This window comes from Rhea pennata, chromosome 7 (genome assembly GCF_028389875.1).
Source record: "Rhea pennata isolate bPtePen1 chromosome 7, bPtePen1.pri, whole genome shotgun sequence".
Lineage (NCBI taxonomy): Eukaryota > Metazoa > Chordata > Aves > Rheiformes > Rheidae > Rhea > Rhea pennata.
Genome location: NC_084669.1, coordinates 5,045,863 through 5,070,964, shown reverse-complemented (window position 1 = coordinate 5,070,964; position 25,102 = coordinate 5,045,863). Strand labels below are relative to the sequence as shown.

Genomic DNA, 25,102 nt, shown 5'->3' with positions numbered 1-25,102 from the left:
GAGCGTTTTCGGTCGATTAACAGCTTCTTCAGCCGTGTGTCAGGCTTTCGGCGCTCTGGAGCAGCGTCGCCTCCGGAGGCGCGCAGAGAAGATCCCCTTTGGTTTGTCTTCTGGCTGCCACCGGGTGCTGGGAAACGTGGTCGCGGTCTTGGCCGCTTTCGCGTAGGATCCCGTGCTGGATAGGAAACAACGTGCAAACTGAGCGTGAGCCACGCGAGGTGGTGGCTGTGAAAACAAAAACCCGCTCGGAAAGCTCGCGGGAAAAGGCAAGCGGCGAGGCCGAGCTGGGGGCGGGGGCGCTGGCAGCGCTGCCCCGCGGCGGGGCGGCGTGAGCGGCGGAGCTCGCCGCCTCCCCGCCCCCGCGGCCGCCGCTTAAAGCCGCCGCCGCGCCGCGCCGCGCCGCCCCGCCTCGCCTCGCCTCGCCTCGCCGCCGCCGCGATGCCGCTGTGGGGCTGGAGCCTGCTGCTGGCGGCGCTGCTGCCCGCCGCCGCCGCGCCGCCGCCGCCGGCCTGCCCCGAGCGCTGCGAGCGGGCGCGCTGCCCGCCGCTGCCCGCCGCCTGCCCCGGCGGCGCCGTGCTGGACGCCTGCGGCTGCTGCCGTGTCTGCGGGGCGGAGGAGGGCGAGCCCTGCGGCGGGCCCGGCGGCGGCGGCCCCCCCTGCGGCGAGGGGCTCCAGTGCGTCGTGCCCCCCGGCGCCGTGCCCGCCTCGGGCACCGTGCGCAAGCGGGCGGCCGCCGGGCGCTGCCTCTGCGCCAGCAGCGAGCCCGTCTGCGGCAGCGACGCCGTCACCTACGCCAGCCCCTGCCAGCTGCGCGCCGCCAGCCGCCGCGCCGAGCGCCTCCGCCAGCCGCCCGTCATCGCCATCCAGCGCGGCGCCTGCGGGCAGGGTAAGGGCGGCGGGGCCGGGCCGGGCCGGGCCGGCGCCCGCTGCAGCCGGGGCCGGCGGGGAGGAGGTTGAGTCCCGCTTCCCAGGCGCCTGCTGGAAGCGCAGTGAAGTGGCCGCTCAGCCGCGGTCATCACGCACCTGTCGGAGTCCCGCGACGAGCAGGAGAGCAGCGGTTATGCCGTGGTTCTCAGGCACTCGTCGAACATGTGGGGCAAGCAGGGAAATGCCAGCTAAACCATGATTCTCATGCACTTGTTGGAAACTTGGTTTAGCAGAGAAATAGCTCTTACACCCCGATTCTCATTGCACTTCCCTACCTACAAGTGTAAATCTTCGACTATGATGCGAGTTCCTTCTCCAGCTGCAGTGTGCACAGCTGGAGAGGGAGGAAGGAGAGGTATGGCCCTAGGCTGGAGCTGCTGCTGGGTGCTGGGGAGCTGGGGCTTTGCAAGAACTGAGAGTTGTCCACTGCACTGTTATCTAGAGTGAGCTAACCTAGGGCGAGGACTTCCATCGGCAGGACTCAGCTGCTTCAGGTCATGCTTGCCTTCTAGGGAGGGACGGCACCGCTGAAAAGCAAACTGCTCTGCAGCAGTCAGGCATCCTAGTTTATAGCTGGCATTATTAGGAGAGGACCAAAGGAAAGGGCTGTCCTTGGCTGAAGTGTGGCATTCAAGTTCAGTGAGAAACTAGAGCAAGAATGCAGTGTTTTTAGTCCACCGAACGTCAGGGGAAAAGAATCTTATATCCAACTTTAAACATCTCTTTCCCTCCCTCCCTCCACTCAGAAAAGTAACCCTTGAGGAGGATGCAAGACTTGGAACCGGGGGGAATCAGCATCAGAACTTGAAAGTTCTGTACTGGTAAAGGTCTGAGCCCGACCATGCAGCCATAGCTATGTTTGGGACGTCTTCCTGAGGGCACTTACAGCCAGGCTCCTTATTGCAAAGAAATGCCCTGGGAAATAAAATCAGGAGCATAGAAGCTGTTAAAATCTGATTACAGTAAATGAATGCAGTACGTCCATGTCAGCAGAGCAGGCAGTTTGCGGTCTTTGCACATTTTATCAAATGCACTCTGATTATTACTAATGGCTTTGCTGGAAAAGAGGAAACTTGAAACTGAGCAGCATATTTGGCTGACTTGCAGTATTTTGGTGGCGGGAGAAGGGAATGGTCATCAAGAAGTAGCCGTATAGCTAATAATAAGGAAGCGTAGTAATTTCCCTTAAGCATTATTATTAGTTGTAGTCATTTTGGTTGAACTGGATGTAACTGAATTCTCAGCGCTATAGGACGGATTACTAACGCCAGCTATCTGTAAACCATGTAAAGACAAATTACTGGATTAGGAAGCTGTTGCTCTACATGTGAAATAGTTGTACTGGACAGCACTCTGGAGTGTCCAGTCTTATTTCTAGTGATGGTTCGTGCAGGACATGACACAGCAATACAAAAGCAGACTGGTAGGCGAAGGTTGGATGATCTGTTCCCTTCCGTTGTGTTTGCAAGATGCTTTCTTGCAACTCCTCATACAGATTGGTTTAGTTTTTATGCACTATTATATTCATTTTATGCCCTAAGTTTATTCATTCCTAATCACTCAGTACTGTTAGGGGCTAATATGTAAAAATTTAAGGCCTTATTTCTGAAGCAGTAGTTGTATTTTAGTAAGTTAATACTGCTTTCTTAAAAATCTATCCTTCTGTTGTAAGTTGTATTATGCTTTCTTCCCAGTATTTATCCCTCATATATCCAGCAAAAGAATGTTATGAATTGTAATGACTGTGGCCTGCTCAGGCAGAATCCTGTTCTTGAAGCCTTGAGAGATCCAATTTGTAACTTGTGTATCATACAATCAGTTTTTTTGTGCCAGTGGTTTTCCCCTCAGTTTAAAGGTTATGTTGTGTTCCAATGGGACGTTGCTGGCATTTACTGGTGAGAGAAACAATTAAAGCTTTCATGCTATAGTTTCCTCATCAACAGTACAATATAGTTCTTTGTGATTTTATTCTCAATTTGTAAAACCAATATTGTTGTCTCACAGTCTTTTCTGCTAAATGTTCGCAGAAAATCCTGGGCTGATGAGTAATGCATGTCTCCTGTAGGTTGTAATGAAAATGCATAGGATGGAATTGGCTCATTTTACAGCTTGGCATTTGGTAGGTGTCCTGAGCAGTAATTTCCTTTGTTACAGGGAAAACTAAGCTCCAGGAGATGCATCACATCACATACGTGTTCAGACAGCCACTTTGCTGCTGTTGCACCTCTGGTTGGAGCTCAGTTTAATATCTGCATCAGTAGGGACAAAAGGAAGGTATTAGAAAAGCAGACCAGTAGTATGCATTATCAGACAGAGCAAACATTGCTGCAAGCAAAACTTTCTTCAAATGTAAAGAACCTAAAGCAAAAAGAAATGGAGAGTGGGCTGTAAAGCTGCATTCCCTAAAGGCAAATTGAACCACTCTTTATTTAAAAAGGCATTGCCTAGTATGTGACTCCTTGGAGAGTTGTTACTTTTAAATTTTATTTTGGCTTCATTTCCAACAGTGCTTTTTCTGCTTCCTGATGGAGTTATCTTTGATAAATACTTATATACCTTTACAGAAATGTATCCTTATAAATAATTTAGTGAATATAATACAGTAGTCCAGGGAAACAAGGGAATGGGGATGTAGTGAAAGCATTTGGAAAACATTTTAAGTTTCGTATCGTTTTAGTAGTTGGCCAAGTACGCTATTGTGCTTTGCTTGTAATACTCTGAAAATATTCATGCTGTTACTGTATAGAATAGCTTCACCAAGAGTTTGTCTCCTGATTCTGTCTTTTGCCTTTGATTAAAATGATCATTTTTGTCTTCTTATCCAAAGCCCCATATCAAAAACTTATTCCGCTTTTAAATCTAAATTCAGGAGCCAGCATCAGAAAGTAAACAGAAGGAAACCAAAGAAATTCCAAGCTCTTCTCTTGATTATCTCTGCAATTCTTTGCTTTATCTTCTGTTTTTAGGTATTTTTATCAGAAGAATCCAATGGTTGGTCATTTCTAGGATTTATAGTCCTATTTCAAATAACATAGTTTCCAGGAAACTCTGAAGATGCAAATGTGATGTGGCATCTAATTTAAAATAATTACTTATTCAGTGACTGTATATTGCATGAAGTTTTGGTTTTTTGTTTTTTGTTTTGCAGTTTTCATCACAGTTAATTCTGGAGTGCTTCTTTTGTCTTTCTTTTAATGTTTCTCAATGCATCTGTTCAAATAAGCCTATAGGGTGTGCTTATGAGGGGATGAGAGAGAGATAGGGGATAAGATTGCTCCTGATCCATGTATATAAGAGGGTGGTGTTTTCCTATGCAAAACAGGTGTGTGAGTCTTAAAGCTTAACACTTCACAAGCCTTTCCAACCATTCTCCAGCCTTCAACCTAACACTGGCAAGAGGATGGGTCCTGGCAAGGTGCAAATGTGTCACACTGACATGCTGAGGGGTCCTCCACACTGTAGTGTTGGGGTCTAGGGATGCAGGATCGTTCTGCAGCCTGCTCTGCAAGCCAGACACTCAGAGAAAATATGTGGGGACTCCTGAAACAGGAAGGAGTGAGCACTAAACTAGCCATGTTTGGAAAAACTCCACAAACAGGCAGGAAGTGAGTATGTTTTACTAATGTTTGCTAAATGCACAGAATGGGAGCAGGGCTGAAAGCACCCTCCATAGACTCACCTGTGTTGAAATCTGGTGGTCAGGTGATGAGCTGGGTTGTGTGCTGTGCTAGGGATATGTGTCGCCCGCTTTCCTCAGTGCCTGTGTTCATGCCCGGGTGGTGCCCTCTTTCCATCTCTCTTCCACCCTCGCTTTTGGTGTTGTCCCAGGCTGTGCAGCCTGCGTTACCTGTCCTTCCTGTGTGCTACTTGTCCTTCCTGCGTGGCAGCAATGGGCAGCAGCACCTGGGCATTCATTGGCAGATGATGTGACCCTACTTTTCATATCAAAAACTCTGCCAAACAAGCCCTTGTAGCATTGACAAGCTATGTGCCATCTGTATGCCTGTCTGGACAGGACTCCTGAGCTGAAGCTTTAACAAAAGAAGTCTTCACCTTTCTTAAGGCATTTGAGTGATATTGGTAGAGAATGTTTAGACCTGTCAAAGCATGTGCAGGGAGAGGCTCAGTGCTTGCTGGGCAACATGAGATGGCTTAACATAAGTGACAATACAAAAACACAAAAGGGTTAAGGTCCTCTGAACAGAAACTGTAACCATGTGGGTGATGTCCAGCTCTCTGGAATGAGATCGGTGTGATGAAACCTCCACTGTTTGGTGTTTCATACCTACCTCATGGGTGCTTTAAGGATGCCTAATGCCAGGAGGATGTTTTCTTTTTCTTTTGCAAACATGTTCTCTGTGCTTTGAGCTCCCTGCTGTTGGCATCTTGAACAGCTGGTACATCAGAGGGAAGAAGACTCCGGACCATCTACATGGAATTTAAATAGTAGTCTTCCCTTCCTGACTTCTCCCAGCAGGCATTTTGGGACAATGTGCCATTCTCTCCATGCTGTGTTCTAGAGAACTACACTGCAAAATACGAATTAACTGTGATTTATCTTTTAATCTTTAATCAGAGTAAGTGGAAGAAAGTTCCTTGTGAATGCGCTATATTAGTCTTCTGTGTCTCCTGTGGTGTCCCAATATCCGGGGCATGCTAACATCTTGTCGCACATGGTTCATGTTTTTCTGTCACAGAAGAGTTTGTACTATGGCATCATATTTGGAGTTTTAGATGTGCATGCTGTTCTGTTTTAGGTTAAACAGGTCATTTACTTCTTGCACTGGAGACAGGAGGAGGTGTATTTAGGAGAAACTCTCAGTTCCAGACCAGTTTATATCATCAACAGATTCAGGTTTTATCATTTCTTTTCCTCGTGTTATCATTTTATGAGATGGAAAAAAAAATCCATCACTGAAACTCATTTTCTTGCAAAATGGCTGATGTAGTATTTTGAAACACACCAGGCACAAAATGCATCCAAGTTACTCTCCATAATTAATCTGGCAGAAGAAAATGACCTCAGTGGTCAATAAGCCATTTTTCATTAATTCTAAGTCTTTTGAAAACAACATAAAAATGAAAACCATGCATCAAATGATGGGAAAGAGCAGTAGATGGAACTGTTTAAATTTCTTTGCTTATAGTACTGATAGGGCTAAATGGTTTGGCAATGAATGGTAAGTCTTGCAGAAATGAATAATCAGGGCAGGAAGAGAGACTCAGCTGAGAAATCTGGGAAGGTTGGGAACTAAGCCAGATATTTATCAAGAGGAAAGTTGATATTGTTCTTGTGAACCAAGCTTTCAGCTGTTTCCCTAAAGATAATAATAGACATTTCACGGTTAGTGTACTGAAGAAATGTTAAGAGAACTTCACAGATTTTTTTGCCACGTGTTATGTCTATAAAAATGACCTGTGTGGGACTAGGTGTTGAAAACACTTGATACATAAATTAATGCTCCAGTGCCATTGGGTTAATTTTTTTTAGCCTACTTCATCTCCCTCAATTACTGTGTTTGGGTGGTCTGAGAGAGTCATTATTTTCTTCTGACTTTCCTCAGTCTTTTTTGCAGCAGAGGGAGAACAGGAGGGAGGGAGGGAAGAAGCAGCTGAACACAGTGGAAATAAATAGTAAAATATTTCCAGAAGAGAACCAATTCCCAAGTGTGGGATTAAAAAGCATTTCCAAAGCCAAGTATTCAACTCCAAGGAGAGACAAATGTATGAAGTGGTTTGTCTAAAGCAGCTCACCTTTTCCCTTCTCCGCATCTAGATTTCCTTCTTGGGGAGTCGACAGTAATTCTGTAGTCACTAGACATCAAACAGTAAAGACTTGAAATAAAGACTTGAAACAAGGAAAGATTCAATCCTTTCGTCTTCTGGACTCTGAAATTTAAAGGTATGCATGAACTAAACAGGAATACAAAAAGCCATGAGTAAGCAGTAGGAGTTGTAGTAAATTGAGTTTGGATGTGATGGAAGCAGCATATCCTTAGCAGTTAAAGGAAAGTATCTGCTGTCCAAGAAACTCGAGAAGGTGGAAAATATTTTTCAAATGTGAATTTACGTGTGCTTGGAGTGAAGGAAAGCAATACTAGAAATAGAAGCTGGAGTAGTATGGAACACTACCTTTCATTGTAGATGAAGTCATTGCTCCTGTAAGTTGCCGGGGCTTCTATGGTTCCTGGCTGGACTTGGTGGTGTTTTAAGTCCTACCATATTTGTGACTGGGCCAAGGTGAATATATAATATTATTTTGGAGACTGTGTTCAGGATGTAGGAAAAGAAAGACTTTATTTTGGTGTGTGGATACAGGTCATAGTGTTTCCTGGACTGGTTTGCATGCCTCGGAGAGTCAAGAATATAACTGAGAAATAAATCTGAACTCCCCTATATTGAAGGGGTATAAAAATGCACTGATTTATTCTAGCTGAAGATCGGGAACTCATATCTGTAGTAGCGGGAGATGCAGTGTTTTCAACCTGCCATACAAGACATAGGTCATTAATTATGTTATTTTGAAGTTTAGTGAATTGAGAAGACTTTGGCTACCATATTTTAGTAACTGCAGATGAATTAGGCAGCCTGGCAAGGTAAGCCTTGAATTTCTAGGTGAATATCACATGCCTTGGTATGCAAGCACAAGGCTGGAGGCTGTCTGGGGCGTGCGGTTTGCTGAATGCTCTGCCAGGAGTTCTGCTTCTGGGGGGACAGTGGTGTGTGTGTATGCATGCATGTGTGCACACGCCCACCAGAAAAATGTGTGTATGTAATGCTCACAGACAGAAATAGAACTATTAGCCCGTGCATTTCTTATGCTCCAATTCTGGAAGCAGTTGCAAGGACCGTCAGTGGCCCTGTTAGTATGAGCAGCAGCGTGTTAATGGAAGCAGTGCTAAAGATAGGGTAGTTTGCAGGATTGGGGCTGTACTGAGTGTCACAGCAGTGTTATGCTATACCCTGTTTAAAATTTTATGTGTTACTAGTTATAAAGCCTTTTCTCATCTGTCATTTTTTTCCCATTGAATTCCATTACCGTTTCTCATTCTGTCTTGCATTTCCCTCCTATTTAAAAATTTAGGAGTCTTTTCCTGTGAGGTGGGAGAGAGGGATATGCAGCAAATAGTTCTGATATCTGGTTTTGCAGACTTGTTACCAGAAATATTGATGATATGGAGGTAAGGTGGTTAGAATTAAGAACTGCTTTGAGTTTCCAATAGCAATTAGATTTTTCACATATTTTACTGACAAATAACTGAAGAACAAAATAATGCATGTCAAGTCTGTTAAATACCTGTTGCCTAGTGGTTTTTTGATGGTCTAAGGTTTACAATAGTTTACAGTATGTGGCACAGCAGAGCATTAAGAGAGCTCACAATATTTTTAGAGGCAGATGTCGTTACTCTATTCTACAGATAGTGAATCTAGGGCAGAGGAAGATAAAGAGCTTTAGTCAAGGTCAGCCAGTAAGCCAGCAGCAGAGCTGAGTGCAAACAGAGGTTTTAAGAGTCCCCATTCATTTTCCTCCCCGTTGCCAGCATTGCTGCTCCATTTTTTCCATTACTTTCCTTTTCCATTACTTTATTTCTTAAACTCGCAGGCTGCAATTTTGGCTGAAAAGTTCTGCAAACAGAATCGATGATCTGTCAATCCGCTTCTGAAGAAAGTAATATTGGAAAAGGAGAGAAGTGGATTGGCTGAGCACTAACACAGAAAAAAAATCCAAACAACTCTCTTCCCCCAATCCATCTCCCAGAAAATAAACACAGAACCCCAAGAATCTTGTACTTTGACATTTGTGTTATTAAAGATGTCATTCCTTCCTTTTTGCAAGACAGCAAATACACTGTTGGCATGTCTGCACACTACCTGTGGATCTCCTAATGCAGAGATTTTTGCCTATAAAAGTAAAGCTTGGCTAACCTTTGCTTTCTTTTGCATTCAGAGAGCAAACTGGGAAAGGCAAAACCACTTATAAGAAAAATCTTCAGATGATTCATGGAACAAATTGGGATAGATGTGTGGATCAAAATGTAACTTACAAATGGCTAATGTTGATAGGGTAGCAATTAATACAGTAATTAGAGATCTGCAAGTGACAAAAACGTATCTCAGAGAGAGGGAGACAGAGAGAGGTATTTCATACAGTGAAATAGAAACCTATCCTTTTTTAAAACTTTATGTAAACTGGAATAGGGCACTCTGAAGGCATGCTGTCTCACCACCTCCTTTCTGTAGTTCTCGAAATGAGATAGCAGAAGTATAGTCTCCATTAATCCAATTTCATTTCTGAGATACTTACCGATTTCTCATGTGCACATTAAAAATCTGAAACTTCTGTAGGATGATTTCTGAGACATATACAGACAATATTGACAAACTGTAGGATTTATTCAATGTGTAGATCTTTGTGTCTTTTGTGATTAATTGTGCTAGACCTCTGTGTTTTGCCTTATGAAGCCCTAGGGAGGAGGAGTATGTGTGTGTTATTATTGTTTTCTTTTTTCTGTTTCATCTTTTATCAGTTTGGTCCTTCTGTGCATTTTCTTTCTCTCTGTCACTGTAAGAAGACTCCTGTCACAGCCAGGTGGTAAAATTAATGCCCTCTCTCTGGCTCAAGGGAGTGTGTCTTAGGAGGCTTCTTTCATGTTTTCCATTAGAGAAAAGTTTGTTTAAAAAGCAAAACCAAAACTTTCTTGTAGGTTCTCTAGTGTCTTTATATGAGGGTTCCTCAAAATTGAAATTAAATCTCTCTCAAACAGGAATATTTGCTAAATATTCAATGCAAAAGTTTCTTGCTGATTTAAATGAGACTTTACTGTTTTTATAATGTAAAGACAGGTGTTCATGATCAGCTCGTGGTTACACGTGCAACAGAAGTGTTACCACATCATTCATTGTTCCTAGCAGTGGAAGTTTTAGTGGAAATTCTATTCACTTTTTGTAGATGCAGAGAACTGGGAAGCAGAACAGAGTGATGACCTGAATTGAAAGCTTGAGGGTTGTAAACTGAACAGAGCTGGAAAAAGGAGAGGAGAACTTATTCCTGACTCATCTGTTATATTTTCAGAATTCTGCAAAGAAGAGCATGCCATGTCTGCCATAACCTGTTGACTGAAATACTCTTTTAATTTGACTGCAGGAAATAAGGCAGACTCTTTTCCATAACTACCTGACTTAAATTTCTTAAATGTTTCCAGTTCAGACACGACAACAGTTAACGATGTTTTTTGAGTTCAGCATTCTTTGCTGTTGTCCTAAATTGCTCTTCACTATATTTTTTTTTCCCTGGTCTCCAGTGCTGTGTCTGTTTGAGCGTTTGGTCTGAGGAGGCTTTGAGCCTGCAGCGTCTGCACCCGGCTCTCCCTCGCTGTCCTCCGGACATGCCGGCACGTCCGTGCAGCACCCTGCAACGTGCAGAAGGCTGCTGGCATGGCTGCCAGAAGCACTGCATCTTTGTCAGCGGGCTGCTGAGTGAAATTAATTTGTCATCTCTGCTTAGCCTGGCTGCGGCACTGTGTTAACATGGCAGCGTTGCTTCCCATTCCCGAGCGAGCTCAGAGAACAGTGTGTTCTGCACAGAGCTGCGTTCCCTCTGCGTTGGGGCCTGAGCCTTGCTGTTTATACAGAAGTTGGGTTTTCTCCACCTCACTGCTGGTGTTTACAGAAGGAATCGTAGTTTCCTGTTGTGTTAGATGTAGCTGTCACTCATCTGTAGCTTCTTTCTGTTTATGCAGAAATGCTTTTTATCCTCATCAGTTTGAAAGTCTGTTGCTTTTCCTCACACATTTATATTACCACAATCAGTTTATAAAAATTTCTGAATTTTTCCAGAGTTCTTTTATTCATTTTCTCTGCGTGAGGTACTGCAGACATTGTTAAAGCCTGAGACTAATCCTGTGGGGTAAAATACAATTATACTCACTTTAAAGATAAAGGTAAGACACTGTGGATTTAAATTCTTTTTTTGGAAGTTGCATAGAAACCAAGTAGTACATCTTAGACTAAGATACACAGATCCTGGGTATTTTTCCTTCTACAAAATGTTCTGTAAAACTTGGCATCTACCTAGCAATTCAATACTTGATTTACAAAAGAAAATAACCTGTATCCAATTCATACATTACCGCTATCTTTTAAAGAAGTATTAGGAAAAGTTCCTGTTGAAAAAGGAAATGCTAAAATTTCAAGTTTTTTATATAAAAGTTATATATGAATTTTCAACAGGAAAGCTGTAGGCACCTTGCCCTAGGGCTTTGACCACTTGACCACAGTAAGAAGGAAATCCAGCATTACATTGGAAATGGTTGCCTAAGAGGCCTATTTCATATTAAGAACCTAGAACATATACTGTACCAAAGTTCTCTGAAGACTCTATGCTTGCAAATTTAATTTTCTTCAAATACTTTTTCCTGCCGTGTCATCTTGTTTTATAAATGCACAAGAGCACTGTACGTAGCATTCTGTTTATATAATCTGATCATAAAGATATTACTAGTGTCACTTATATTTTCAAATAACTTACCATCTCGAGCTCTCTTGGAGGCAGGCAAGCATTAATTCATAGAATCAGTAAGGTTGGAAGGGACCTCTGGAGATCATCTAGTCCAACCTCCCTGCTCAGCAGGGTCCCCTAGAGCATGGTAGACAGGGTTGCATCCAGGCGGGCCTTGAAGATCTCCAGGGAAGGAGACTCCACAACCTCTCTGGGCAACCTGGTCCAGGGCTCCGTCACTCTCACAGGGGAGAAATTCCCCCTCACGCTCAGGCGGAACTTCCTGTGGTTAATTTCTTCTTGGTAGTTGAAGATAGGGAGAATCTGTGCTTGAAGGAGCTGAGTCCCAGCAGTTCTTTGCACTAGCTGGAACCTCCTGATTGCCAATGGGATATGTTGCTTCTTTCAGGCTCTTCTGCCTGCAAATCAACAATTTTTCTTTGTGAAGATACTGATTAAAATTTCTGCAATTTGCTCATCTTCATTTTTATACTCAAGGATGCTATTTTATATGAATGGAAAACTCTGATCTAAACACTGTTCCATTATTGTTAATTTGAGAGCTATTTATTTCTTTGAACTCTGTATGGGTTCCCTGTCTTGTTGAACAAGGCAGCTTTTTTTGTTTATTTAAATGAGTTAAAATGAATGATTTAAGGCTTTTGTATTAGCAGGGAAAGTAGAAGTTTGAAGTCCGTTCCTTTCAAGGTCTGTGCAGTATTTTCCTTGTTAAAGGTTGCTGAGAAAGAATTGGTCATCTAAATATTATGAAGATGAAAATAGACTTCATTGTACCTTTTAAAGTTTATATTCATACCAAAAAGAAACTTTACTTTAAATCTTTGTTTTAATCTTGCAGTGGTTTTTGCTGCAGGAGATGTTCTAAGTGAAGTCCAGATTTGGGCAGTTTATTATTCAGTAGAATAAGATACTTGAAATCCTCCCAGTATTTAGTGCTGTGAAAATATTTTTGTTGTTGTTAGGGATGTCATAGTAATATACATTTTATTCTTGGAAACCTGGGAGTTTCTTTAGTTTGTCCTTGGATGATACAGAAAAAAATACCATTATAATGGTAGTTTTATATAGAGCATAGTACTGCTTCTGTGGTTTAGACCTTTCACAATTCCCTCCCTTGATCTGAAAATTGTTCCTAAGCAAATTGTCTATGATATGTAGAATGTTGTGTCTTATTTTCTTAGTATTTTCATTGCGTAATATCCTTTTCTGTTGCATTACACAATTTATCCTTGAAAGGAAATGGAATATTTAGGCTTGCAGTTTTATGTAATTTAGACAAAAAAAAAAAAAAAAAAAAAAGTGGCAGAAGATTCCCAGACATCATTTTTTCCTTGCATCTTTCCCATAGAGTTTGCTGATACTACCGTTTTCAGTGTGAGCAAAGCACATTTGCTCTAGTTTTTGTTTACACTGTAGCATCAGAGGTTTAATGTTTACCTATACGACATGAATGGAAGTTTGCACAAACATCAAGTGGCTGGAGGGTGGAAGTTCTCCAAGTAAAACTTTACGGGCCTGTGGTTTTATTAGTAGTCCTCCGATTCTGCCATCCCAGAAATCTTGTGAGTGCTTAAACCCTGCTGGCTCCAGTCCTGCAGGGAGTCTGGCAACCTCAGAGGAACCTAAGCTTTTCTTTCAGACCATTGTATGTATGGATACTGGGAATATCTTAAAGGGAATGGAAAGTCTCTTGCCGTTTTTAAAGAAATTGAAGCGGCCGTTTCCAGACAGAATCTAAGCTCTTTGATTTAGAAGAAACTTGAGGATATCGGGTGTGGGAAGTGGGAGGGAGAGCCTTGCTGGTGGTTGCCTGCTGGATAGATGTTCACCTGTGGTGTGCAAGTGTCAAATTCGAGTCCCTGTTGCATCTTCTAGAGAGTGGTGACTCCTGAGCCAGCCACTCTGAAAAGCAGCAGGAGCTTGAATCTCCTGTTATTAGCCAAGGTGCAGTGTACCCTAGGTTACTCCCAAAAGCGCTGGCATGTGCTTATTTGTGTCTTGCTGTGTTCCTAAAGATGTTATCTGGGTGCGCCTTCTTTTTTCTGCACATAACGTAAGGATACACATTGAACAGGGTATTAGTATTGGTTGTAACTTCACAGAGAGGAAAGAAGATGTGGGAGGGTTGAGGTTGCTATAGCGCAGAGTAGCTGCAAAGCTTATATGAAGAGCTATTCTTGTGAAATGTGTGCCTATACTGAGAGAAGACCTTCACAAATAGCAGATAAACTTCTCACAACAGAAGGGGTGAGTTTACTTTCATGAGATTTCTATCTCCAAAGCATTCCAAAACATATATTTCAGTATAGCTCAAAACATTATCAAAAGCAGCACATACAGAATAGGTTCTGTAAACATTAAGGCATTAATGATGCTTTGAGTCATGAGCTAATCAAAACCTAGATTTAAGTATGCTTTTTGGCTCGTCTTTATAAAAACAGATTATCACCGTTATTGTTTACAGTCGCTTGCGCTTTTTTTTATGCTTCAGTGTTCTGCCTGTATCTAATTGCCTTGCCTTCTAGCAGTTTGTTTACTGGTAATAGACTAGACCTATTAATGTCAGTTGGCAGTGATTTCTTTTTTTTTCTTTTCATTCAAGGCCTGACAGCCAGCACACCTTTGAAGTCCCTGAAAAATTAGTTGCCTTGGGATTTTTTCATGTTGCAACCTATTCATGTTGCAACTTATTCATGTTTTCTTAATTAGCTTTCAGTAATTGTAATTGAATACACAAGAGTCATCTTCATAATGTCATTAATAAAGTTTCTTAACCATGCTCATGGGCATTTGGGGCATTTGCAGAAAGACAACAAAAACTTTACAAAACATAAATAATAACAGCATATAAATAGAAAGAGGAACAGTCTACAAAGGCCTAAACATCAAAGCCTTAAGGATGTTTAGGAGCTAGAGGATTTTTCTAAGCCCACGTCTAAATCTTTTTTTAAAGAGGCAACAAAACAAATACTGAAAAGAAAGAACCTACTAGGAACAAAACTTCAGAAAGACATGGTTTTAAAAAAAGAAAAACAGGAAAAAAAAGGTAGAAGATTGGAAACTTATTTGCATGGATTCAAGAACACTGATTATACCAAAGAAACAAGTTTTAAATTTGTCTAAACATGTAAATTTCTCAGTTAAATGTGGAATTAAAGAAAGAAATATTCACCTGCTCGTGGGATCCTTGTACGTCAGGATGCACATTGTGCTTCAAGATACGTGTAAGGATACACAGGGAGTAAGAATTAAATAGTCAAAACTATACCATTAGGGACCTGACAGTTTTTGTTTCTGTCATTCAAAAGTGGTAAGAAAAATTGTGTAAGACATTTGCATACTGTGTCATTTTTTAGATTAATAGCATCTTTAGTCAAAACTTCAGGCTTTTTTTTTTTTCCCTCTCAGTAATTATGGCATGATCCATTAAACTGGTACAATACCTTCAGTTCTTTTAGTGTGAAAATGTGGAGAACACTGCCTGCTACTCTTTCCACTCTAACTCTTTTCTTCCAGCTCTAATGATAGTTTTGAGTTCTAGAAAATACTTCTTTTAGAAGAGGAGAATACTTCTTGCTGAAGTTCTGAATTTCACTGCTGTTTTCTATAGCAGCTAATGATGGCTGGAAGCTACCATATAATTGTTGAGTAATGGGCACCTGTTCATTACTAGTTTTTTATTACTAGAGTTTGTACGGCCATTTAGACCATTTAGGCATAGTAGCCTGCGCCTACTGGTGCTTCAAATCATAAAATAAAATTTTGCTTGGTGGTTGTTGCTTATAGGAAAGGTGAATGCACCTTTCAATTCCTGCATACATTGCTACTTAATCCCAACGAATAATTAGCCATGGTGAACATGTGCAAGCGTGCACAAAATGGGCAAAGTCTGTTCATGCATGTGTGTCTGTTTTGGTCTGTTCTCTCTCCCTGCTACTCTTTCTAAGTGATTGCAGAAAATGTTCTTCTCTTTTCTAGTATTATTAATTCTTTTGCTCTTGCCTTTAAATTTCATGCTTTAGTACGGTAAAGACCAGTTACGTTTTCGTTTTTTCTTCTTAGCATTCACCAATACATTTATCTGAGTAGTACTTTGGCTTTTGTTTACTTGCTTAAAAAAGGTATGTTTTCCATTTAAGTGAGCAGTTGTTCCAAGAGTGTTGCAAAACTGTGTTACACAATGCAAGAATTCCTAATACATAAGCAATAAACAGGCGTGGTAAGTTGTCAGCTATTTAGGTCAGTATGCCATGAATCAGTATTTATTATCTAACGTTTTCAGAGTACAAATTCTGACCTTTTAACTGTGCAGCTCAGTCTGACTACACAAGGATGCAATTTATACACAAAGCAACAGTGTCACTTCTGAAATCTTGGCATTCATAGCTTGGTATTCAAAGTGAAGGCGGCTCTCTGAGACGAAGTATTAGTAGTCTCACCATGTATGCAGCTTCAACAACCTTTCTCTTCTTTAATAGCTAAATGCAAAAAAGATCGGAAGGAATAAAAAAAGCTGTGTTTTTTATGCAGTTTCCCTCATCATCCTTGAGCTTTCTTTTTCAAGACTGGGATGTGACCTTTAAATGCCTATGGAATTGTGACTAATATGAAGTCGTTTTATAAGCAGTAATCGAAAAGTGTATTGAGGGATACAGCCGCAACATCAGGTTCATCTAATCTGATTATCTGTCAAAGCTCCTTTCTAATATGAATGAATACTTCCAAATTGCAGCTCTTGTTCTCCAACTAGTTTTTCAAATTCCCACATTATAGTTGTCAATAGAACTTCATGTATAATGATGATGTGGTTCAGCTGGTACTGGATACATAAATCCTTTGGACAGGATGTTAATGAAGCAGCTCTTTAGCCTTTCTCACATAGAAGTCCAAGATAACGGTTTTAAGTCAGACAAAGCATAAAATACTTCTCAGGAAAATCATAGGTGAGAACACAAGCTCTTTAGTCAACATTCCTGTTTCGTAAGTTAGGTTAACATGTCCAAACTTTGATTTGAAACTGCATAGTAGATCGTAGTTCAATAACTATTGCTGCTGTTCTTGGCTGCACTTAAAAACACTTGAGAAGCTTCAAGGGAGAGAAATGGGAAGAAGTCAGGTTCAGAAGAGTCATCAAGTAGTGTTTGGGTTGAGTACCTAGCTCACGAGGTGAACATGGTTGGTAAGTCATCTAAAAGCCATTGTCTATCCCTCAATTAAACGAATATCTAGTCAGTTTAAGAGCTGCAATGGTTTATGCCCAAGCTTCCTTTTGTATCTCCTGCAATGGATTTTTCCCTCCAGAACATACATGGAAATTCACAAACTTTTCCACTCTGATTTTCAGATAATGAAGATTGTCCAGTTACAGATAGTGGGATAGCTTCATAACTCTATAGCCCATACCCTGTGGGATAGCTCCATAGTCCTGTATCTCCTCCTAGCAACCTAAAACTAAATTATCCTGTTGTACCGTTACAAGTACTTGCAGCACATCCAAAAGCTGTATACTGTTTTAATCTCTTGGACAGCTCAAATGATTACAGCATGAGGGGAATTTGACTAGGTGCTTGTCTGTCTGTCTGTCAACAGAGAACACTTCTAATTCCTATATTCCAATTCATTGCAGCAGAAAATCACTCACGTTCTTAACAAATCTAAAAAATGAGGGCTTGTGTGACTATTACAGCAGTCAAGAAGATGGCTTTCACAACTTCTTACATTGTTAGTGTTGTATCAAAATCATCACATGAATAACATGTAGAACAATTTTGGACTTCCATATTTGTGGGCGTAGCATTTTTTTGTAAAAGTGTTTATTTCTACAGATTGCATAAAAATGTTCTAAAAGCCAAGTAGTAAGGATGGATGAGAGAAGCACATAACATAATAGTAATCTAGAAGTCAGTTACAGATTTTGTTTATGCTGTTATAACATTGAGATTGGCTTATCAAATAAAATGGGAACACTAATGAAAACAAACAATGTTTCTTGTCTCTATGGAAAAACAAAGTAATCTGCTGGGATTCCAACTGAAAAGAAGTTTAGTTTCTGAGCAGTCTGAGAAAGGGAAGTTGAGTTAGAACTGAGATTTTTTCAGAGCTTTTTAGGCATCTAATGGGTTTTCTATTGGCCACAGGAGGAATTTGTTATCCAGCTGCTTTTTAAAATCCTACTGACCTCTTTTGAATACTCACTGACCGTGAGCCTTTGCAGTCCAGTACTTGGTAGGCGTGCTAAGCTTTGTAGTTCCATTGGGTCTATGAGTGTATCTATTCTACAGCTTTAGGGGTGGCTCAGTAACTCCAGGCAGGTCAAAATAAATGGCATCTGCTCCTGCTGTGGAGCCTGCAGCCAACCCACAGTTTGTTGCAGTGGAAAAGATGCCAGAGTATAGTTGTGCAGTGCGTAAGTAACACTCATCCACCTTTAGGGGTGAGCAGAGCTAGGTGGTTAAAGTCATGACAGAGGTACCATAGGCAGGACTAGTGGAGGACTGACGGAGGAAAGAGGTGAATCAAGCCTCATCACTGAGTTGAGCTTTGGCAGTTACTTATAGGCTTAATCTGGGTTTAGGACCTTATTGTCCTAGGCACTCTACAAATGCAGCAACATGAGACTTCAAAAATCAGTAAGCAGACATATTTAGGCAGAAGAAGGGAGCCTGTATGTTTAGTCTGCGCAAATACCATAAAAGCTAAATAGAGGATCTGGAAAAGAGAAGAGGTGAGAGCAGAAACGGAGGCACACGAGTGCAGACTGCCCTTCCTGCAGGGACAGCAGCAGAGCTTGAGGTGAGGCTGGAGCAGGCTCCAGGTGCAGGCAGAGAACTGCCTGAGGTTATGGATGTGCTGCTCTGCAGCTCAGTTTTGTGCGCTGCAAGCAGAGGTTTCGTGGACCTGTTTGTTATAATAATAATGAAGCATACTGCTGCTTCTGTGTGAAAAGCTAGAGGGGAAACTTTGGAGCAAGAGTCATGCTGCAGACTGCTTTTAAGGAGGGGAAAGATATCCTTAGTGTTTTTGTTCAGGTGTTTTGCAATGGTCCTTCTCCTGGCATTTGAAGAACTCATGACATGTTTTCTGTTTCTATTTCAGGCCAAGAACATCCTAATAGCCTGCGGCACAAATACAACTTTATTGCAGATGTGGTGGAGAAGATAGCTCCTGCTGTGGTTCACATTGAATTATTTCGCAAGTAAACAAGATGCCCAGTTTTGATTTCATATCCCTGAAAAAAGCACTGACTGTGTGCCAGAAACATTTTTTTTTTTCTGATGTAGTGATGCATAATAGCAAAGAGGCTCTTGAGGTGATAAATATTTATCATGCTTAAGAATTAAGGATCTTTTAAGAGTCTTGGCCAAAGGTAGATTAATTCATGTGTTTTATCTTGTGATACTGAATTATCGAGTAATAGCAGATATTCTAAAGCATTAAAAATACTAAATTCTGGATGATTGTTTATTATTTGGAAGGATTTGTGATTTTTCAATGCTTTGGGCTTTTTGCAGAGATAAACATTTATTTCCCATGTCTTTTAGACTTCCTTATTCGAAGAGGGAGATTCCTGTTGCCAGTGGCTCGGGCTTCATCGTCTCAGAAGATGGCCTGATAGTCACAAATGCCCATGTAGTCACCAACAAAAACAGAGTAAAGGTGGAGCTGAAGAATGGTGAAACATATGAAGCTAAAATTAAAGATGTTGATGAAAAAGCTGACATTGCACTAATTAAAATAGATTCTCAGGTGAGTTACTAGAACAAGACACTTTTTCTTCTTATTTTAGTATCCTTTCTAAAAGTTACTGCTAATATTAAAATTTAAAGGAAAGCCTAGGAGTTTAATGGTTTGAGTTTTAGAAGATCTTTGAGCTGACAAGGTAAATATATCTTTTTAAAAAAGCCAAGTAATAGAGTGTATTGATGGTTAATTTTATCAGTGTGTAATGCCAGCAAGTACATATCAACTTTTATGCATCCCCAAAAAGTAAAACCACCACCACCAATACAGTTTACTAGCTAATTAACACACACACTGGCTAATGTAACTCTCTTGAGAAGAAATGTTGGGGTGGGGGTCCCCTTGTGGGTGGTAAAGGGGTGAATGTGGCTTTCTCACGTGCCTGTAGTGAAGTTGACAAGCTGCTTTTAGAAAATACTTGCACTTCTGCACTATGCCACACTAATGTAAATGTTACAATGGGAAAGTATCTTAGGAAGCATCTTCAGTATTGAAATTGGCCAGCTTGGGAAGATACTCTTCGTCTGCAAGTAGTTTTCTAAATGAATGTGAATACAACACTAGATTGAGAGTCTTCAACCACATCAAACATATGGCTGTCATAATGAGTCTATCTTGTTATTCTAGTACCTGCAACAGCAGAAAAATTCTTTCACGCGATTCTGCACATATTGACAGTCTAGCACAAATGGTATATCATGTTGAAGTACTTTGTGTAGTGTAGATGCTGTTAGATGCGTGTGATTTACTGAAGTACTGCTCATATTCATTTCTCTTGTTTGTACTTTTAGTTAATGGTCTCCAAATTTAACAGGCAAGAATGCTTCATTTAAAACTCATGACTCAAAAATGTGTAGATCTTGCAGTGTTGTTTTAGTTCAGACCTATTCCCCAGCGAGGTCAAAGTGTTTGTGCCAGAGTTCATGACTAAATCAGACATCTAATGCAGACCTTTGGATGACCCAAGATATATAGTGCTCCTGCTGCTCCCTTGCCACCTTGATCACTTAAAGGCTCTTTCTTTCGTCATTTTTATTATCTAAGAGCTCTTACCAGCGACACGGCAAAAAAAGGCCTTCACAGTTTCAAAAATGTTTCTCCCCTGTTTTCCTGAGCAAGAAACTGTATGAACAAAAGTTAACTCTGCTTCAATGAACAAAAGTTAACTCTGCTTCATCGCATACAAATGAGCATTTTGTTTCATTTTATTTGCACATTCACTTTTTTTTTTTATTTGCTCCTTGGTATGTTAAAATAAGAAAAAGCAGACATGAAAACAGTGGCAAAGCAAGGGGAAAGATCCCCCAGGATGCGAACTGTCAGCATTAAACTGACTGGAGTATGGCAGGGAGTGAATGGTAGCTAGAAAAGTGATATAAAACTGGCAGCACTGGAAGGTGGTGAAAGTAGAGCAGTAAGTGGTGGTGAGAAGAAAAGGACTTAGAGGGTGATAGGAAACCTAGCTTGAGAGAAGGTAGTAAATCAGAGAGATGCTGAACTGACTGCTTTGAAGACACAGGGGCAGAAAGATTGGTGTTACATGGTACCCTAAAGAAATGATTCCTAAATTTCCCTGGCACAGAAGGCCTAATGGGTGAACATGAGGATGAAAAGCAGACCTCACTTGTGCAGATGGAGAATATCCCAGAAGCTTCTTCAGAGACCCAGCTGGAACATTTCTTTCTAGCTTTTCCAGCTTTGTAAGCTGCCTGTGGGAAGCGAGAAAACTGAAGGACTCTGGAAGCAACTTGGAAAAAAAGAAGATGCAGCTGGTTTATTTGCCTGTAGCAGAGGACACTGCTAAATAGAGCTTGAACTGATGATTCACTGATGTCAGTAATCGGGGAGATGCCAGATTAACATATACACAGTCTATATGTTATATAGACATATACCTAATCTATGTTTCCTGAGAGGAAAAATAATTTTGGAAAAGTGAAAAGAAATGTATTGCATAAAATAGTTCCATAGCACATGAAACAGTAATTCTTGTTATATATTGCCAGATGATAGATATTCTTTTTTTTTTAAAAAAAATATATATATATATATATATATATAGCTGTGTAATTAAATGATTGTCTTCACCATTCCATCAGTTTAATTTTTTTGACATATTTGTGACCCTCTTTCACAAGTGGCTTGCAGCTGGTCATTTGGAAGTCTTTATCTTTCCAAGTTATTGTCTTATATTGTTCAGCTGTGGAACAGAATATATGATTTTTTTTTTTTTTGATCTAACATGAAGCAGCTTTTACCTCTTTAAAATCATCATTCAAACATTCATAATTCTTTGTCAATAAGGGGTACATAAAGGATACAGGAAGGTGTTCTGGCTTGAGATTTCTTGATTTCTGAGCCTGGATAATATCATACATGTTTCAATCTGAGCATTGCAGCCGAGTTGATTATAGTTGCAAATTTTAGATACAGATATAGACAGAACTATGGATAGTTGCAAATTCTTTAAAGCAGGAAACATTCTCTGTCTTACATCTGATATATAACTGAGCTATATAAACAGCTTTCAGCTATATTTTTCATGTGTATATGGGAAGGAATCGATTTCTTAAAACTCAATTGCCTGTGAAAAGAAAGGGTTGTTTTTAATGAAACTTTAGGGAAGGCTCTTAGAGGCTGAGCTCTGCTGCAGGAGCAAGCGAGGAGCCCCCTGCTTTCTTCCTCACAGAATGTCAGCTTTACACGTCCGCCTGTAGGATTTCTCCTTTGCTCCTGCTGTAGGAGATTTTCATGTCTCTGCTCTAAATTAGGTAGAATATGTATATGAACTTGAGTCTTACATATCTTCAGTAAGTGTCCTATTGGTTGTACAAATTACTACCTGATGTCTATTCCCCCCTGGCCCTTTGCATTTCAGGAAAACTTCGAGACTTGGGGAAAACTTTTTGTGTGTCCCCTCCCCCCCCTTTTTTCTCCTGAAATGGGAAAATGGTTTCCCAGCTAACTATTAAGCACTGTGTATTCAAGAGAGAAGGCTTTTTAAAATGTCAGAGGTAATGATTTATTTAAATTTAAACTTTTTTTAATGACTAAAGAGGTTGATGTGGCAGTACAGATGACCCTTTAAAAATCTAGGTATAGCTTGAAAACCATCCTAAAGAATTTTGTCAGAAGTAAGAGGAGAAGTTCTTCCTTTTAAATAAGTTATTTGTAGATGACATCAAAGATGTAGAACGTTTTCTTTCTATTCTTGCTGTGGCCTGTTAAAGCAGATCTGAAGGACAAAAAATGTCTGTGGTTAGGAACAGGCAGAGGAAGGTTGGAAGTACGAGTTCAGGCTGTCAGCTGGTATCCTTAAAACACTTAAGATTTCACAGCAGCATGCATGCTGTTTTTCTTTAAACTGTACACATCTGGCCAAAGACATTATTTGAATTAATTTGGCTTTGTTGAATGGAATAGGAAATGAAATAGAATGGTAAACTCCAGGCACCAGTAGAGAGGAATTGTTTTCCCTAATTAAATTCTTCTTGGAGGAAAAACATATTGAAGGCAATGAGAAACAGAAATTTGGGGGAGGGATTGTTCTTATAATCCTAAAGAATGGTCATTTTTGCAATCTAGAAAGAGAAAAACTGTATTTCTTGCATCTGTATTTAAATATAAAGGAGTGCTAAAATGTTAAAAGTAGGAAGTAAAATTGGATTCAACCCTTGGAAACTCAAAGGCTGTATAATTCTAGAGTACTGAGGAAGATGCTTCCAAATACAAACAGCTTCAAGGAAACCACAATACTAGAAAGAAACAACACAGTTGCAGGTGACTTGGATATGAACATCCAAAATCTATAAAAATTCCCTAGAAAAATTTGGACTCCGGCAACACAGGCAGAGGCTAGTGAACTAATCCATTCTGTATTGCACATGTGATACTGCAACAAAAATAAAACCCATCAAAAATGTTACACAACCCTCCAAAGCAAGCAGATGATTTTGAGCTAGCAGAGCTTGGTTATGAAATGCATCTTAAGACAAATGTTGTTAAAGGAGAACTAAGTGTGATGCAGCTGTTTGTAAGCACCAGAGGGAGGAAGGAGACTTTGAAGGTGGTCTAGTGTACAGTGGATGGAGAGCAGACAAAATCAGATTCTCATAAAGCATTCCCTGAGTGTGAGACTTACCAAACCGCGCGGAGGTGAAATAGCGAGGAGTTGCAAAAGAGCCTTGGGCCTTCACGCAGATCCACGCTGGAAGCCAGAAGCAGTGGCAGTGGGGTTGGTTTTTACCTGGGGACCTTTCTCATCCTTCCAAATTTGACTCTGTGCTGCTGAAATGCAGCTGCCTTTGGTTTGGCAGCCAGCATGAAAGGGAGCGCTGCGAGCAGGTCCCGGGGTGTTTATTCGGAGATCTGTTGTCTTCCTGCGTTGCTTACCAAGCTACCACGAGACACTTGCTGTGGCCTCTGAAATAGCACCTGTGTCACAGGAACATGGCAAGGAAACACGGGAGGCTTGTGCTCCTTTGTACGGTGGGTTACCTGCCCCGGTACCCCAGGCGAGGCTTGGCCTCTGAGTGATGAAACAGCAGTGAGTTTGTGATTGATCTTTAATTCAATTCTTTTTCTTCTGTATTCTTTTTCTTTTCTTTTCTTTTTTTTCCCCTAACAGCACTCATGGCCACTTAGTCTGACTCTGTAAAGTCAACAGGGCCTTCTGCCCTCATGCATCTGGTGGTTTCATGAGGCAACGCCGTGTCCGCATCTCTGCGGTCAGAGGGGATTTGCCTCTTTTTTTTTTTTTTTTTTTTCCCCAGTGTGTACAAACCGGAGGAAGCGGGAAAGCAAGCTTTCCTGTTTATGTATCAATATTTTAATAGCCCGTGTGTTGAAAAACCAGATTACCTGAATTCCAGATGTAAGTGGCTTTCCTAAAATGCTGGTTTACTTTGAAATCTAATGCTGGCTATTACATTGCTTCCTCTCAGGAGTCTGCTGTGAGGAAGCCCTTGTATTAGTACCAGAAGCTGTCAGGACTCCTGGAAATGAAATGGCCCATCACAAGGGCTCATGTAAACTCCTGTTTGCTGACGGCTTTGGGCAGCAAAGCATTACCGTGTCCCCCATACACTGAAAACGGGCATGCATGACGTGATTTACTTGCTTTACAAAGCAGACTGAAGAAACATAGCTGGATACATTTGTATTATTACTACATTTCCTAAATATTGTATTTTAAGGGAGAATATCAGTATTTTGCCAGATAATTTAAATCTAAATGACATAGTGAAACAACATTTCTACTTTTTTTCTCCTACAAGCTTCCCATGCTCTATATTTAGATAAGGAGACTCAGTTTTGTTTTTCTAACTATAGATGAAATTCTTTTGCAGACTTGTAATACTTTTTTTTTTTGATTTTCTTTGGCATTTTGTCAAACAGTTTCTAGATTGCAGATGGTACTCTACATTTTTATGCGGTTGGACTGTTTTTATTTTGCCACAGCATTCTGAAAGTAAAACAGGTTCATTAATGAGAATAGAAATGCAGTTCCCAAGAAAGTTATGTATTTTGCCAGAAATACTTGCAGCTGAATAGCATACAAACATCTGTTTCTTTTCCACCTAAAAATAAAAAAGCACAAAGGAAATCTGGCCCCATTTAACACAAATTGAATTCAAAACATTTGTCGTCTCTTCATCAGTTTGTTGAACTCCAAACTGCTTTCTGCAAATTCGTGATCTTCCTTCCACCAGTTAAGCAGCTTATGGAGCGGAGAAGGGATTTACTTGCTTTCCCTGCCAACATAAGAGACAGATGCATGTATTTCATGGATGAAAAAATTCCAGATGAAATACCTACTGCCCCTGTTTGTCTCTCCCTTCACATTACTAATTTTGGTCTGGCACCAGCCGTACTTTGACTGTGGTGATTATGTTCTGCTTCTTCTCTTAGCTTTCG

The 25,102-nt window shown here is 40.8% G+C and overlaps 1 protein-coding gene across 1 annotated transcript in view; it reads left to right on the top strand.

Annotated features, from left to right (window-relative positions):
• Nucleotides 1-438: 438 nt before the first annotated feature.
• Nucleotides 439-25,102, top strand: part of HTRA1 (HtrA serine peptidase 1) — a 37,061-nt gene continuing 12,397 nt past the window's right edge. The window contains exons 1-3 of the mRNA XM_062579939.1: nt 439-886; nt 18,542-18,641; nt 18,988-19,192. Of these exons, the coding sequence (XP_062435923.1) occupies nt 439-886; nt 18,542-18,641; nt 18,988-19,192 (753 nt within the window). The remainder of the gene's footprint in view (nt 887-18,541; nt 18,642-18,987; nt 19,193-25,102) is intronic.